At 43.4% G+C, this 15627-nt stretch overlaps 1 protein-coding gene across 1 annotated transcript in view; it reads left to right on the forward strand.

The window, feature by feature from the left end:
• The window catches only part of rgs6 (regulator of G protein signaling 6), a 99869-nt gene extending 84798 nt beyond the window's left edge, over positions 1-15071 (forward strand). Inside the window, exons 6-16 of the mRNA XM_053613756.1 lie at positions 1443-1507; positions 2539-2615; positions 5208-5289; positions 6844-6918; positions 7106-7204; positions 7322-7383; positions 8879-8989; positions 9346-9471; positions 13259-13445; positions 14482-14571; positions 14722-15071. Coding sequence (XP_053469731.1) covers positions 1443-1507; positions 2539-2615; positions 5208-5289; positions 6844-6918; positions 7106-7204; positions 7322-7383; positions 8879-8989; positions 9346-9471; positions 13259-13445; positions 14482-14571; positions 14722-14796 — 1049 coding nt within the window. The 3' untranslated portion in view covers positions 14797-15071. The remainder of the gene's footprint in view (positions 1-1442; positions 1508-2538; positions 2616-5207; positions 5290-6843; positions 6919-7105; positions 7205-7321; positions 7384-8878; positions 8990-9345; positions 9472-13258; positions 13446-14481; positions 14572-14721) is intronic.
• Positions 15072-15627: the final 556 nt, after the last annotated feature.

A 15627-nucleotide genomic window follows, 5' to 3' on the forward strand; every position in this document is an offset into this window, starting at 1 on the left:
TCACTCATCACTCTCTCATCACTCTCTCATCACTCACTCATCACTCACTCATCACTCTCTCATCACTCTCTCATCACTCACTCATCACTCACTCATCACTCACTCATCACTCTCTCATCACTCACTCATCACTCACTCATCACTCTCTCATCACTCTCTCATCACTCTCATCACTCTCTCATCACTCACTCATCACTCACTCATCACTCTCTCATCACTCACTCATCACTCTCTCATCACTCACTCATCACTCTCTCATCACTCTCTCATCACTCACTCATCACTCACTCATCACTCACTCATCACTCTCTCATCACTCTCTCATCACTCACTCATCACTCTCTCATCACTCACTCATCACTCTCTCATCACTCACTCATCACTCACTCATCACTCACTCATCACTTTCACATCACTCACATCACTCACTCATCACTCTCTCATCACTCTCTCATCACTCTCTCATCACTCACTCATCACTCTCATCACTCACTCATCACCCTCATCACACTCATCACTTTCACATCACTCACATCACTCACTCATCACTCTCTCATCACTCTCTCATCACTCTCTCATCACTCACTCATCACTCACTCATCACTCTCTCATCACTCTCTCATCACTCTCTCATCACTCACTCATCACTCTCTCATCACTCACTCATCACTCTCTCATCACTCACTCATCACTCACTCATCACTCACTCATCACTCACTCATCACTTTCACATCACTCACATCACTCACTCATCACTCTCTCATCACTCTCTCATCACTCACTCATCACTCTCATCACTCACTCATCACCCTCATCACACTCATCACTTTCACATCACTCACATCACTCACTCATCACTCTCTCATCACTCACTCATCACTCACTCATCACTCTGATCACTCTCCTCACTCTGATCACTCTCACTTCAGAAGGAGAACATTTACATAATTCCTTTAATGTAGTTTTATTTAATATGTGATAACACTACTTAAGCAATGTTCATAGGGCTTAGGGATATAACCAATATTTTTCTTTCTTTCTTTCTACATTTTCCTTCCTTCCGTCCTTCCTTCCTTTGTTTACGTTCTCAGTTGTTTTATTTCTTTCCTTTTTCTTTTCTTTTTTTTTTGTTTTTTTCTCCTTCTCTTTCCTTCCTTCCTGTTTTCTTGCTTTCCTTCCTTTGTTACTTTCCCTTTTTTTCCTCTTTTTTATGTTCCTCCCACCCTTCCTTTTTTCAATCAGATAACAAATCCAGCTAGCGGCTAGCTTGTTCTGTGTGTGGGCACATGTACATGCAGGTGTGTGTGTGTTACATGTGTAAAAGGATAGTGAAGTGGGATTTACTCAGGTGTGAAAGTAAGATTCATGCTCTCTCTCTCTCTCTCTCTCTCTCTCTCTCTCTCTCTCTCTCTTGCTCTCTACTCTTTTATCTTCTCCTGCAGCCATTTATCTGTGTAAGAGGACGATGCAGAACAAAACTCGACTGGAGCTAGCAGACTATGAAGCTGTGAGCACCACACACACACACACACACACACACACACCCTCTCTCTCTCTCTCTGTCTGTCTGCCTGTTTGTCTGTCTCTGTCGCTCCCTCTCTCCAGAGAGGAAACACAGAGAGGTGTTCCTGCAGCAGAGACAGGACTGACTGATCGATAGAGACGAGGCCCCACGACAGCACAGCTCATCACTGCGAGACTCGCAGCTCACGGAAATGCACTAACATCCTAAACACTAATCCCACTGAATAAAGCACAAACACATCCAGCTCGACCAATCACATCACTTTCGTCCAGCTCGACCAATCATATCGCTCTATAGATGTAACATCATCACTATATCTTCTATATTACATACTTTTTCTTCCTTTTCTTAATTTCTTTCTTTCTGTTTTTTCTCCTTGTTTTGTTCTTTTCTTTTTCTTTTCTTCCATGATGTCTTCCTTCCTTGCTTCTATCCTTTTTTTAATTAAATTGAATTTCTGTATTCTTTGTTGCTCCTTTCTTTCCTTCTTTCTTTCTTATTTATTTATTTATTTTTCCTTCCTTCCTTACTTCGTTCCTTCATTGCTTTCTTTCTTTCTCTTTCTTCATTTTCTTTCCCCATTCTTTACTTATTTTTTTCCTTTGGTTCTCTCTTCTTTACTTTTTTTTTCCCTTCCTCTTTGTTTGTTTGTTTTTGTTCCTTATTTATCCTTATTTATTTGTTCTTCCTTTCTTTCCCTTCTCTTCTTTTTTCCATTTCCTTTCTTATTTTCTTTCTTTATTCCTTCCCTTGTGTTTCTTTATTTCTTTTTTTTTTTTGTCTTCCTTCCTTTTTCCTTTATTTGTTTTTCTTTTCTTCCTGTCGGTCTTACCTTGTTGGTTTATTTGTTTATCCTCCTTCCTTCCTTTCTTCATTGATTTCTTTCTCTTTTCTTCTTTTTATTTCCCACTTTCTTACTTTTTGTTGTTTTCCTCTTTATTTCTTTACTTCTTGTTTGTATTTCCTAATGTCCTTTTTTTTCTTTCCTGTCCTTTTCGTTCCCTGTTCCTCAGGAGAACCTGGCGAGGTTGCAGCGAGCGTTCTCCAGGAAGTGGGAGTTCATCTTCATGCAGGCTGAGGCTCAGGTTAAGTAAGTGCAGTCGTCAGGGCAACGGTGTGAACCTTATTAACTCATAGGTGTTGACTTTCCCTTTCAAACCTGAGCTGTCTCTCCATGCACACACGCACACACACACACACACACACACACACATGTGTAGTGAGTAAACATGCAGGCCTGTTGTGTGCAGTGTGTGTATGAGTGTTATTGTTATTGTCGTTTGTGGAATTCAGAGAGATGAGGTGATCGTGTGAGTGTAGAAGATCTGATCAACAGTTTCAGTTCCTCTTTCATTTAATACACAGCATCGTTTCTTCAGAAAATAAAAACACGCCTCCTGTACAGTGTAGAGCCGAGTCAGGACAGTAAAACACCAGCAGCGCAGGACACGGTGTGATTGTGTCTGAAATGTCAGTTACGTAAGAGTGAAGTGTTAGGAATGGAAATGAATTCACTCCACTCTCAGACGAGTGGATGAGGAGGAGGATGACGAAGAAGAGGACGAAGATGAGTACGATGATGATGATGATGAAGAATATGAGGATGAAGGTGATGATGATGAGGATGAGGATGGTGAGGATGAATGTGAGCATGAAGGTGGTGATGATGAATGAGGATGATGATTATGATGAGGATGAAGGGGAGGATGATGAATGTGATGAGCAGGATGAGGAGGTGGAGGATGAATATGAGGATGATTAAGATGAGGTAGAGGAGGATGATGGTGATGACGATGATAATGGTGTGGGTGATGATGATAATGATGAGGTTGAGGAGGAGGAGGAGGAGGATTATGATGAGGATGATGATAATGGTGAGAATGATGAGGTTGATGAAGAGGGGGATGATGGTGAGGATGATGAGATTGATGAAGAGGGGGATGATGATGAGGATGATGATGATGAGATTGATGAGGAGGGGGATGATGGTGAAGATTATGAGGATGAGGAGGAGGAGGAGGATGATTATGATGATAATGAGGAGGAGGAAAATGATGATGAGGAGGAGGATGATTATAAGGAGGAGGATGATGGTAATGATGATGAGGAGAAGGAGGAGGAGGATGATTATGATGATGATGAGGTTGTTGATGATGATGATGATGATGATGATGAGGAGGAGGAGGAGGATGATTATGATGATGAGGATGATGATAATGGTGAGGATGATGATAATGATGAGGATGATGAGGAGGAGGAGGAGGAGGATGATGATGAGGAGGAGGAGGATGTTAATGATGAGGATGATGATAATAATGATGAAGATGATGATGAGGAGGAGGATGATTATGATGATGAGGATGATGATGATGATGAGGAGGAGGATGTTAATGGTGAGGATGATGATGAGGAGGAGGAGGAGCATGATGATGAGGAGGAGGATGATGATGATGATGAGGAGGAGGATGTTAATGGTGAGGATGATGAGGATGAGGAGGAGGAGGATGATGATGAGGAGGAGGATGATGATGATGATGAGGAGGAGGATGTTAATGGTGAGGATGATGATAATAATGATGAGGAGGATGATGATGAGGAGGAGGAGGATGTTAATGGTGAGGATGATGATAATAATGATGAGGTTGATGATGATGAGGAGGATGATGATGATGAGGAGGAGGAGGAGGAGGATGTTAATGGTGAGGATGATGATAATGATGATGATGAGGAGGAGGAGGATGATTATGATGATGAGGATGATGATAATGGTGAGGATGATGAGGATGATGATAATGATGGGGTTGATGATGATGAGGAGGAGGAGGAGGAGGATGTTAATGGTGAGGATGATGATGATGAGGAGGAGGAGAAAGATGATTATGATGATGATGTTAATGGTGAGGATGATGATAATAATGATGAGGAGGATGTTAATGGTGAGGAGGATGATGATGATGAGGAGGAGGATGATTATGAGGATGATGATAATGGTGAGGATGATGAGGGTGAGGATGATGATGATAATGATGAGGTTGATGAGGATGATGATGATGATGATGATGATGAAGTCGTGCATTGACAGGCTTTCTCATGCAGGGATTTTCCTCAGCGCTTCATTCCCAGCTTATTGTTCCAGCTGTGCTCCTCTTCACCGTGCTCAAACTGAAAAAATAAATGAATAAACGTTGCGGCTGAGGGGTTTAAGCACCATGCGGTGTTACCATGGGGAGGAGGTGAAGTGTTAATGTTTAACCACGTCACTGTTAGCAGGCGTGTGATCCCGTATTTAATCCGTGTATCATCTGTTCAGTCCGTATCCGACTTTTACTTCCATGGCATTTCTTTCTATTTCAGTGGACCATCTCTACACTCTGAGTATGCTGTTTTAGAATATGGGCTGACGTACTGAATTTTAGGTCTACACTTGTCTGTTTTGATCTGGGAAAACAAGTACGAGTAGATGACAACCTTCTGTAAACAGCAGTGTCTAGGTCAATGACATGAGCTCACATGACATCATATTTACATGATTGATCATCCTCACTCTGATGTTTCTCTCAGATCATCCAGTCGTACTGTCCTGCTCAGGTTGTGCTCTTGGTAGACGCGTTTCTCTACACGCCTCCTCACTGTAATTGTGAGTGTGTGGCGTTTTCACATGTTTTCCTCTCTGGTGTTTTAGGATTGACCGGAAGAAGGATAAGACGGAGAGGAAGATCCTGGACAGTCAGGAGCGAGCGTTCTGGGACGTACACAGGCCAGTGGTGTGTGTAGATTATGGATTTCCTGATCGATAGCGACAGTAGGAGTGATTAATACAAGTCCTTCAGTTCAGCTCACACAGATCCTGGTACATGTGTTATTGTCATGTGGGAACATGGGGAACACAAAGAACACAGAGAGTATGGGGAACACAGAGAACACTGGGAACACAGGGAACGTGAAGAACATGGGGAACATAGAGAACAAGGGCAACAAGGAAAGTATGGGGACCACAGAACACTGGGAGCACAAAACATGGGGAAGACGGGGAACACAGAGAACATAGGGAACATAGAGAACATGGGGAACAAGGAGAGTATGGGGAACAGAGAGAACATGGGGAACACAGAGAACATAGGGAACATAGAGAACATGGGGAACAAGGAGAGTATGGGGAACAGAGAGAACATGGGGAACACAGAGAACACAGAGAACATAGGGAACATAGAGAACATGGGGAACAAGGAGAGTATGGGGAACACAGAGAACATGGGGAACACAGAGAACACAGAGAACATAGGGAACATAGAGAACATGGGGAACAAGGAGAGTATGGGGAACAGAGAGAACATGGGGAACACAGAGAACATAGGGAACATAGAGAACATGGGGAACAAGGAGAGTATGGGGAACAGAGAGAACATGGGGAACACAGAGAACACAGAGAACATAGGGAACATAGAGAACATGGGGAACAAGGAGAGTATGGGGAACACAGAGAACATGGGGAACACAGAGAACACAGAGAACATAGGGAACATAGAGAACATGGGGAACAAGGAGAGTATGGGGAACACAGAGAACATGGGGAACACAGAGAACACAGAGAACATAGGGAACATAGAGAACATGGGGAACAAGGAGAGTATGGGGATCACAGAGATCATGGGGAACACGGAGAACATGGGGAACACAGAGAACATAGGGAACACGGAGAACATGGGGAACAAGGAGAGTATGGGGATCACAGAGATCATGGGGAACACGGAGAACATGGGGATCACAGAGAACATGGGGAACACGGAGAACATGGGGAACATAGAGAACATGGGGATCACAGAGATCATGGGGAACACGGAGAACATGGGGATCACAGAGATCATGGGGAACACGGAGAACATGGGGATCACAGAGATCATGGGGAACACGGAGAACATGGGGAACAAGGAAAGTATGGGGATCACAGAGAATATGGGGAACATAGAAAACATGGGGAACACAGAGAACATGGGGAACACAGGCAGCATAGAGAAAATGGGGAACAAAGTAGAGTATGGGGAACAAGCAGATTATGGGGAACACAGAGAACATGGAGAGCATAGGGAACATGAAGAACATGGGGAACACTGAGAGTATGGGCTACACAGAGAACACGGGGAACACAGAGAACACAGTGAACATGGGGAACACTGAGAGTATGGGGAACACGGGGAACACGGGGAACACAGAGAACGAGTAGAACACGGGGAACACTGAGAACATGGGGAACATGGGGAGTTCGAGTGTGAAAAAAGAGAAAAAAGTGAGAAATGAAATATTGATCATGTGACCCTCAGCCAGGCTGTGTCAATACCACGGAAATGGACATCAGGAAGTGTCGCCGCATGAAAAACCCACAACGAGTCAAGAAGGTAAAGTGTGTGTGTGTGTGTGTGTGTGAGAGAGAGAGCTTTTGTGAGAGAGTGTTGGTGCATAAAAATAACAAAAAATTCTCATTAATAAATCTGCTTTTATTGAGTTGCAGTGGAGTGAAACTGCCGTCATATCTGCGTGCGTGTGTGTTTGTGTGTGTGTGTGTGTGTGTGTGTGTGTGTGTAGTCAGTGTATGGTGTGGCAGAAGACACACAGACACAGAGTCCTGTACACACACATTTGCAGCAAAGCAGGAAGGACACTAAGGAGGACGTCGAGAAGGAGGTGTGTGTGTGTGTGTGTGTGTGTGTGTGTGTGCGAGAGTGTGAGAGAGAGATACTTCATGTATTAAAATGAAAACACAGTAATGATGAAAGCGTAACATCTTCCCACTTCCTGCAGATTTTATTCCTGAACACTCAGCTGGACAGACACTGTATGAAAATGTCCAAAGTGGCAGAAACGTGAGTGAAAAATATATAAAAATACGTCTTTCTTTCTAAGAGGCGAGCAGTCGCTACGTAGCCCTCACGCACGCCGAGGAAACACGTCAGAGCTCGTTGTGCTTCTGTCCGTTAATCAGTACATTTACTCCTTAAAGTCTGCTGCGCTTTTTCATGATCTGCATTTCCCACAGCACTCGTCTTCTCTACCTCACCGTTCTTCATCCCTCCATCACCTGCATCTGTCCTTCATAAATTAGGCTTAATTATCCCTCAGTGATGTCACACGGTCACACGCACTTCTCGCTTCCTTTTCATTCCTTCTCCTTTTGTATCGTCTTTCCATCATTTTTGAATTTTTTCCTGATTAATATCGATCCGTTTTTAAGATTTGTTCTGCAATATCCTCGTCATTTTAATGTAAGATTTAGACACTAATGCTGTAAACTGTACACTCACTGGCCTGACAGACAGGCGGACAGACAGACAGACAGACAGACAGGTGGACAGATTCATCTAGTGGAGTCATGAACAGTGATCTTTATTGATGCGAGAGAGTCCTGTAGTTCTTTAGATGTTGTCCTTGGCTCTTTTGTGACTTCCTGGATGATTCGGAGGAATTGTGGAAGGTCGGTCACGTCTGGGAAGGTTCACTACTGTGCAGAGTTTTTCCATTTGGAGGTAGCGGCTCTCGCTGTGGTTCTTTGGAGTCCCAGAGCCTCTGAAATAGCTTTGTCACCCTTCCCAGACTGACGTATTTCAATCACCTTCTTCCTCATCATTTCTGGAATTTCTTTCAACTTTGGCGTAGTGTGTTACTCCGTAAGACCTTTTAACCAACTTCCTGCTGTTGAGAAAGGTCTCTTTAAGTGTAGATGTGATTGAACAGGGTTGGCAGTAATCAGACCTGGGTGCGTCTAGTCCAGCTGAACCCCGTTATCAATGCAGTTTCGTAGATTTGTCGAATTTGCAACTACGGGGAGCAAATACATTTTCACACAGGCCCGGTCGGTATTGGAGAACTTCTTTCCGCTTCGATCAATAACGTTATCATTTAAAAACTGTATTTTGTGTTTTCTCAGGTCGCCTTGGGTTAATCTTTAGATCTTGTTTTAATTTCTGAAACAATTTAGCGTGAGATCTAGAAGAAATCAGGACGGGGGCGAATACTTTTTCACAGCAGTTAGTATTTGCTTGATATTTGGGTGAAGTCAGCTGTAGATGGTTCTAATCCACAACACCGGGCTGTGAGAAATGGGACGCTTTGGCCTGGTCGATGTCCGTATGGGCGTCGGTTCCAGTGTCAGTGCTGTAATGTGAAAGCCGGTGCGAGAGGGAAGAGAACCACGTGACCAATACGCCGGTATTATTACTGCACCTGCACACGCTCGAACTTTTAATTGCCCCGCGCGTTGACATCTTTTCTGTCCTATCAAAGAGGGATTCTCAGCACGCAGAGTGAATCCGGCGTTAGATTCTGAGCACGTCGTTCTGATATGAAGCTTTCCTCCGGCAGGCTGATGAGCTACACTGAGCAGTACCTGGAGTACGACCCGTTCGTGTCTCCCCTGGAGCCCTCCAACCCCTGGATCAGCGATGACACCACTTTCTGGGACATGGAGGCCAGGTTTGATTCTTTCACCTCCACAACACTTTATAAGGCTTCAGGATCGGATCAGTTTCGATAAGGTAACCTACAAGATGATGAGAAAGTTGGAGTTGAAATGAATAGCATGTCTCCACAGATAGTCTGGGTGTTAATCCTAATATCCTTTAAATATTGCTCCGATTGGTCATCTGTGACACGCTCCTGGTAAATTATGTAGAAATTCATTTTCCCCCGAAGCGTATAATCGCTGCTGCGATGATTTATTCAGAGTGATTCATTACAGGTTAAAATTAGGCTCGGTGATGGGCGTTTATGCGAAGTAGACATACGTTCTTCCTCTCTCTTACTTTTTATTCTGTTCATCCGTCTCTCAGCAAAGACCCAAGCCAGCAGAGGGTTCGGAAATGGGGCTTTTCTTTGGATGAGGCTCTGAAGGATCCAGTCGGCCGTGACCAGTTCCTCAAGTTCCTGGAGTCCGAGTTCAGTTCAGAGAACCTGAGGTGAGATTACCTTTTATCTTTTCTTCTGTCTTTCCTCCTTCCCTCCCACTGATCAACTGAACCTTACATTAAATAAAAGGATTTTTCCCGCTGTGGTGTATTTGAATATCGTTTGGCTTTAAAAGTGTATCATTCAAAACGATGGGTTCCAGTTTGGAGAAAAATCAGAACCCTAAAAAAAAAAAAAAAAATAAAAAATCGATGAATTCTAAATTTTGGTAAATGTATGTAAATTAGGCCACATATGCATTGAGCATCTCAAATGTTCACACGGGGAAAAGTACAGTGCAAGTACAAAACACATTTCTGCATAAATGTGAACTAAAATGTCATCAGATTTTTACACGAGTCCTAAAAGTAGATAAAGAAACCAATTAAACAAATGAGACAAAAATATTACACTTGGTCATTTATTTATTGAGGGAAATGATCCAGTATTACGTATCTGTGAGGGTAAAAGTGTGTGAACGTTTGATTTCGGTATGTGGTGTGACCTCCTTGTGCAGTAATAACTGCAGATAAACGTTTGGGGTAAGTGTTGATCAGTCCTGCACGTCGGCTCGGAGGAGTTTTATCCCGTTCCTCAGTACAGAACAGCTTCAACTCTGGGGTGTTGGTGGGTTTCCTCACATGAACTGCTCACTTCAGGTTCTTCCACAACATTTCTACTGGATTAAGGTCAGGACGTTGACTCGGCCGTTCCAAAACATTCACTTTATTCTTCTTTAAGCGTTCTTTAGTAGAACGACTCGTGTGTGATTACAGTCGCTGTCTTGCTGCATGACCCGCTTTCTCTTCAGATTCAGATCATGGACAGATGTCCTGATATTTCCCTTCAGAATTCGCTGCTATCATTCAGAATTCATTGTTCCATCAGTGATGGTGAGTCGTCCTGGTCCAGATGCAGCAAAACCGGTCCAAACCCTGACACTACCACCACCATGTTTCACAGATGGGAGAAGGTTCTTATGCTGGAATGCAGTGTTTTCCTTTCTCCAAACATCACGCTTCTCATTTAAACCAAAAAGTTCTATTTTGGTCATCTGTTCACAAAACATTTTTCAATAGCCTTCTGGTTTGTCCACGTGATCTTTATCAAACTGCAGAAGCGCAGCAATGTTGTTTTTGGAGATCAGTGTTTTTCTCCTTGCAGTCCTGCCATGCACACCGTTGTTGTTCAGTGTTCTCCTGATGGTGGACTCATGAACATCATCAGCCGATGTGAGCGAGGACTTTACTTGAAGTTCCCCTGGGTTCCTCTGTGACCTCGTGGACTATTACACGTCTCGCTCTTGGAGTGATCTTTGTTGGTCTCCACTCCTGGGGAGGGTCTTGAATTTCTTGAGTCTCTTATTCTCGAATTTCCTCCATTTGTGGATCTTCCACTTGTGAAGATCAGACTTCAATAGATCCCTGTTCTTTAAATAAAACATGGCGCTCACTCACACCTGATCATCATCATCCCACTGAGTGAAAACACCTGCTCTAATTTAACCTTCAAATGAACTGCTAATCCTAGAGGTTCACATACTTTTGCCGCTCACAGCTATGTAACACTGGATCATTTCCCTTAATCAATAAATGACCAGGTATAACATTTTTGTCTCGTTTGTTTAATTTGGTTCTCTTCATCTGCTTTTAGGACTTGTATGAAAACCTCTCGATGTTTTCGATCATATTTCTGCAGATACACAGAATATTCTAAAGGGTTCACAAACTTTCCAGCACCACTGTAGTCGCTTCCAGAGCAGTCAGAGTGAAGTGAAGAGTTGTAGAGTCAAAACAGAACACGAAAAGAGTCGTTACGGTTCATATCTACCATTTTCACTCCACTTTTCTCTGACATGTAACATACTGTACCCTTCACGTTGTAACTGTAATGAGGTAAGAGCATCAAAAGTTGGGTTTTTTTTTTATCTTTTATGGAAATAGCTGCATTCCTATTACGCAGCTTCCTTTGGTTGTTAGCTGTTAACGATTGCTAGCAAGCTAGCGTTAGCTAGAATGTTACCTAAATAGTTAGCGTGACATCACTGTAGAAAACGTGCTATTGGAGTAGAACGTAAAAACCTCATCTATTTGACCTACTTGAAAGCGCCTACTTTTCCGCACGAATCCCAAATACGCCATACTTTTGGCCTAATTCATATAAATTTACACACAGTCTGTATTTTTGAGATGTTCACTTTTGATATTTTGAGCATTAAGAGTTCTCAAACTCTCAAAATTGCAAGCCCTAATTGTTAGATGAAATGTTTTTTTTTAAAGGTAAATCTTTCCCTTAGCGAGTTCAAAACAGGGGCGAAAATGTGCATTTCAAATATCCATGTCCAAAATTCAAGCCGCTGGTGATGGAGGATCGTTAATGAGTCAGAGTGGACCAGTGGGTGTCTCTGTGTGAGGTCAGTCTGGGACAGGAAGCCCCTGAAGTGCGCTCTCCAGATAACGTGGAGGTCAGCGGAACCTCGAGGCGACTGCGAAAGAGATAAAACTGTTCCTGGGTCTATTCACGCTTCTCTCCTATCTGGCGCTATCTCCTCGTCTGAATCGAATCGCTTCGGGGGGCGCTGTCTCACACAGGCCTCGGCCACTTATGAAACCGTGAGCGGAGTGGATGTGATATGGACTCTCGACTCTCTGGCTCTACCTGGGGCTCCTTAATAGCCTAAAATGCTTCGATATTGCAAGCTGGGTGAGATCGATCGAGATACGGCCGAGTGTTATGTGGGGACAGAGGGAGGAAAGCGAACATTTTGCCTCTCCCATATCAACACCCCCCCCCCCCCCCGCCCCCCGGTCTTCCTCTGTTAGTCCTGAGTACCGAATGTTCTCCCTGCAACTTGTGGTTTATGAGTGCTCTAATGGAAAAAAGTACCACTCAGGCAGTGTCACATAATGTTCCAGCCCTCTGTTTCATCACACAGCTCTCTAACACATTAAGGTCATGTTTAAAGATTTATTTGTTCATCTCTTTGAAATTATTTATTTATTTATTTATTTTTTAACATGTAACCTGATTGGCATAGAAATATATATATATATATATATATATATATATATATATATATATATATTTTCAAATTTCATCTCATTGTATTGCATTTTATTTCATTAAATGCAATTCGTCATGGTTTCCTTTTCTGTTTTTGTCCGTTTATTGGTGCCTTTAATGTCCGCCCCCTTTCGTTTTATTGTAACACTGGGACACCGAAGTGTTCTGAAGAATTCTGGATTCTGATTGGTCAAAAGGTGTTGATTGGTTTTCTATAACAGCAGCTCTTACAGTAGTGCGTAGCTAATACGTTATCGTTTCTATAGCGACAGCTCCTTCACGGTGGACGTGCCGCGTAAGCAGATTTTTAAAAACACACGCAATTGTCGATATTGTCGTGAATTTTTCTGTGAGCAGTGCGTTTATTTAACACTTATGAAAGGAGTCTCCGGCGTCGGCACTTTGGAGGTAAAGCTGTAACTTTTCTGAAATCTTCAGAACGATGTTTACGCTTTCTCCGTGACGAGAAACGTTTGCGCTATAATATGAAGGACCGCCCTTTTAGACATCGACGCGGCCAAAGCAGTTACGCTACTGGTTACAGATGCAAATTCCAGTGTTCTAGTTTAACAGAGTTGATGGAAGTCGTGACAAATCTACAAATTTGATCAGTCACGTCACTTAGTCCAAGTGAAATTCTTTTCCGTGGAGCATGAAACAATAATAGGGTAATGATGTGAGTCGAGACTTTGGCGACCTGCTCTAACCTGAGTGTTTTTGGCTGCTTTTCCTCAGATTCTGGTTGGCGGTGCAGGATTTGAAGCGGCACCCCCTGCAGGATGTTCCCGCTCGGGCTCAGGAGATCTGGCAGGAGTTTCTGGCTGAAGGAGCCCCGAGCTCCATAAACCTGGACTCGCACAGTTATGAGAGAACCAGCCAGAATCTCAAAGACCCCGGACGCTACAGCTTCGAGGACGCACAGGCAAGAGAAAAACGTTCCGCGCGACTTCCTGTTTTACGCAGGAATCAGTCTATTTTTGTTCATTCATTTCATTTTTAGTAATCTACCCTGCTATCCTGATCAGATTAATGTACTGGCACCCATTCTCGCTATTTCCCCATTGTGAATTTGTTACGAGGGAGCCCTTGTAGTCTGGTTAATCTGCAATCTATAGCAGGGCACTGATGTACGTCTTTAAGAGCATACATCGGGATGCTGGTGTGTCTGAATGCATACATGGAAATGATACCAACTCGAGTGGGCGTGTCTTTAAGACCATAGATGTGGATGTGGGTGTGTCTTTGAATCCATACATGGAAAGGAGATCAACTCGAGTGGGTGTGTCTTTAAGACCGTAGATGTGGATGTGGGTGTGTCTTTGAATCCATACATGGAAAGGAGATCAACTCTGAGTGGGTGTGTCTTTAAGACCGTAGATGTGGATGTGGGAGTGTCTTTGAATCCATACATGGAAATGATACCAACTCGAGTGGGTGTGACTTTAAGACCGTAGATGTGGATGTGGGAGTGTCTTTGAATCCATACATGGAAAGATCAACTCTGAGTGGGCGTGTCTTTAAGACCGTAGATGTGGATGTGGGAGTGTCTTTGAATCCATACATGGAAAGGAGATCAACTCGAGTGGGTGTGTCTTTAAGACCGTAGATGTGGATGTGGGAGTGTCTTTGAATCCATACATGGAAAGGAGATCAACTCGAGTGGGTGTGTCTTTAAGACCGTAGATGTGGATGTGGGTGTGTCTTTGAATCCATACATGGAAAGGAGATCAACTCTGAGTGGGCGTGTCTTTAAGACCGTAGATGTGGATGAGGGAGTGTCTTTGAATCCATACATGGAAATGATACCAACTCGAGTGGGTGTGACTTTAAGACCGTAGATGTGGATGTGGGAGTGTCTTTGAATCCATACATGGAAATGAGGTCAGAAAACATGTTTTACCATCAACGCTGAACACATCGTAACTCTTCCTGCAATCCCTCATCTTTCTCTTTCTCAGGATCACATCTACAAGCTGATGAAGAGCGACAGCTACACCCGGTTCTTACGATCCAGCGCTTACCAGGACCTCCTGCTCGCCAGAAAGAAGGTGTGTAAGAAATCTGAACCCGAAACGTGTCACGGCAAAACATTCACTGAATTCTGATGCAGAATTCTTGACTAGAATTTTTGTTTGGCGTCTGACACTTCCTCTGAGGGTGTGTGTGTGTGTGTGTGTGTGTGTGTATCTTTTAAACAGCCTGAAAGTGAGCAGGGCCGGCGCACGTCTCTGGAGAAATTCACCCGCAGCGTGGTGAGTGAGCCCGAGCGCTGATGATTCAAGCTGCAGTCTGTAAAACTCCACACACATATAAACGCATGAAGAGACTCTTCCGCACAGCGACAGTAAACAAGAGGGAAGCGCATCGTAGCGATCTTCTATTCTAACGTCATCTGACGCGGTCTGCGCTCGGCATTCTCCCTGTGTCCGCCGAGATTAAAGTATTGGCACCCTTGGGTTCGTTTACCCTTATGAGAACAATCTCCCTGTGAAGATAATAAGCAACAGAGACGGAAAAAAAAAAACATTTAAAATGAAAACAAACTGCCTTTTATGTTTCATATGAAATAAAACCAGTTTGTGACACCGATTGTGTCCGTCTCTAGTGGTGAGGTATATTATAGCAGATTACGGTCGCGGAACTGATGGATGTCCAGGTGGTACTCCGACATCCTCTGGAGAAAGTCCTGTGATATAGGAACTCGACTAGACTGTAGTTAGTCCTGTACGTGGATTAGTAACTGCACTTTTCGAAGACCCCTAAGATTACCTGCAGTGTCCCGTTATACGTCTAACCACAGCTCCTGGTCCCGCTAAAGTCCTAGCTAGCGCCTTGCGCCATAAAAGAGAGTCCGGTGTCTCACTGAGTTTTATTGGTTCTAACACATCCTAATTGAGACAAGACTACTAGACAAGAAGCACTTCCGATTCTCTGATGTGCACGGTTTAACTTTAATCCAGACAGCATTTGGCAAGCTTTTATCATTTCATCCCATCATTTTATCCTTCAACGATTATATTTCCATCCCATCGGCAATGTCTGTGCTAATCTAAAAATAAATAAATAAATAAATAAATAAATAAAAGAAAAGGATCATGGCCGTA

This window comes from Ictalurus furcatus, chromosome 25 (genome assembly GCF_023375685.1).
Source record: "Ictalurus furcatus strain D&B chromosome 25, Billie_1.0, whole genome shotgun sequence".
Taxonomy (NCBI): domain Eukaryota; kingdom Metazoa; phylum Chordata; class Actinopteri; order Siluriformes; family Ictaluridae; genus Ictalurus; species Ictalurus furcatus.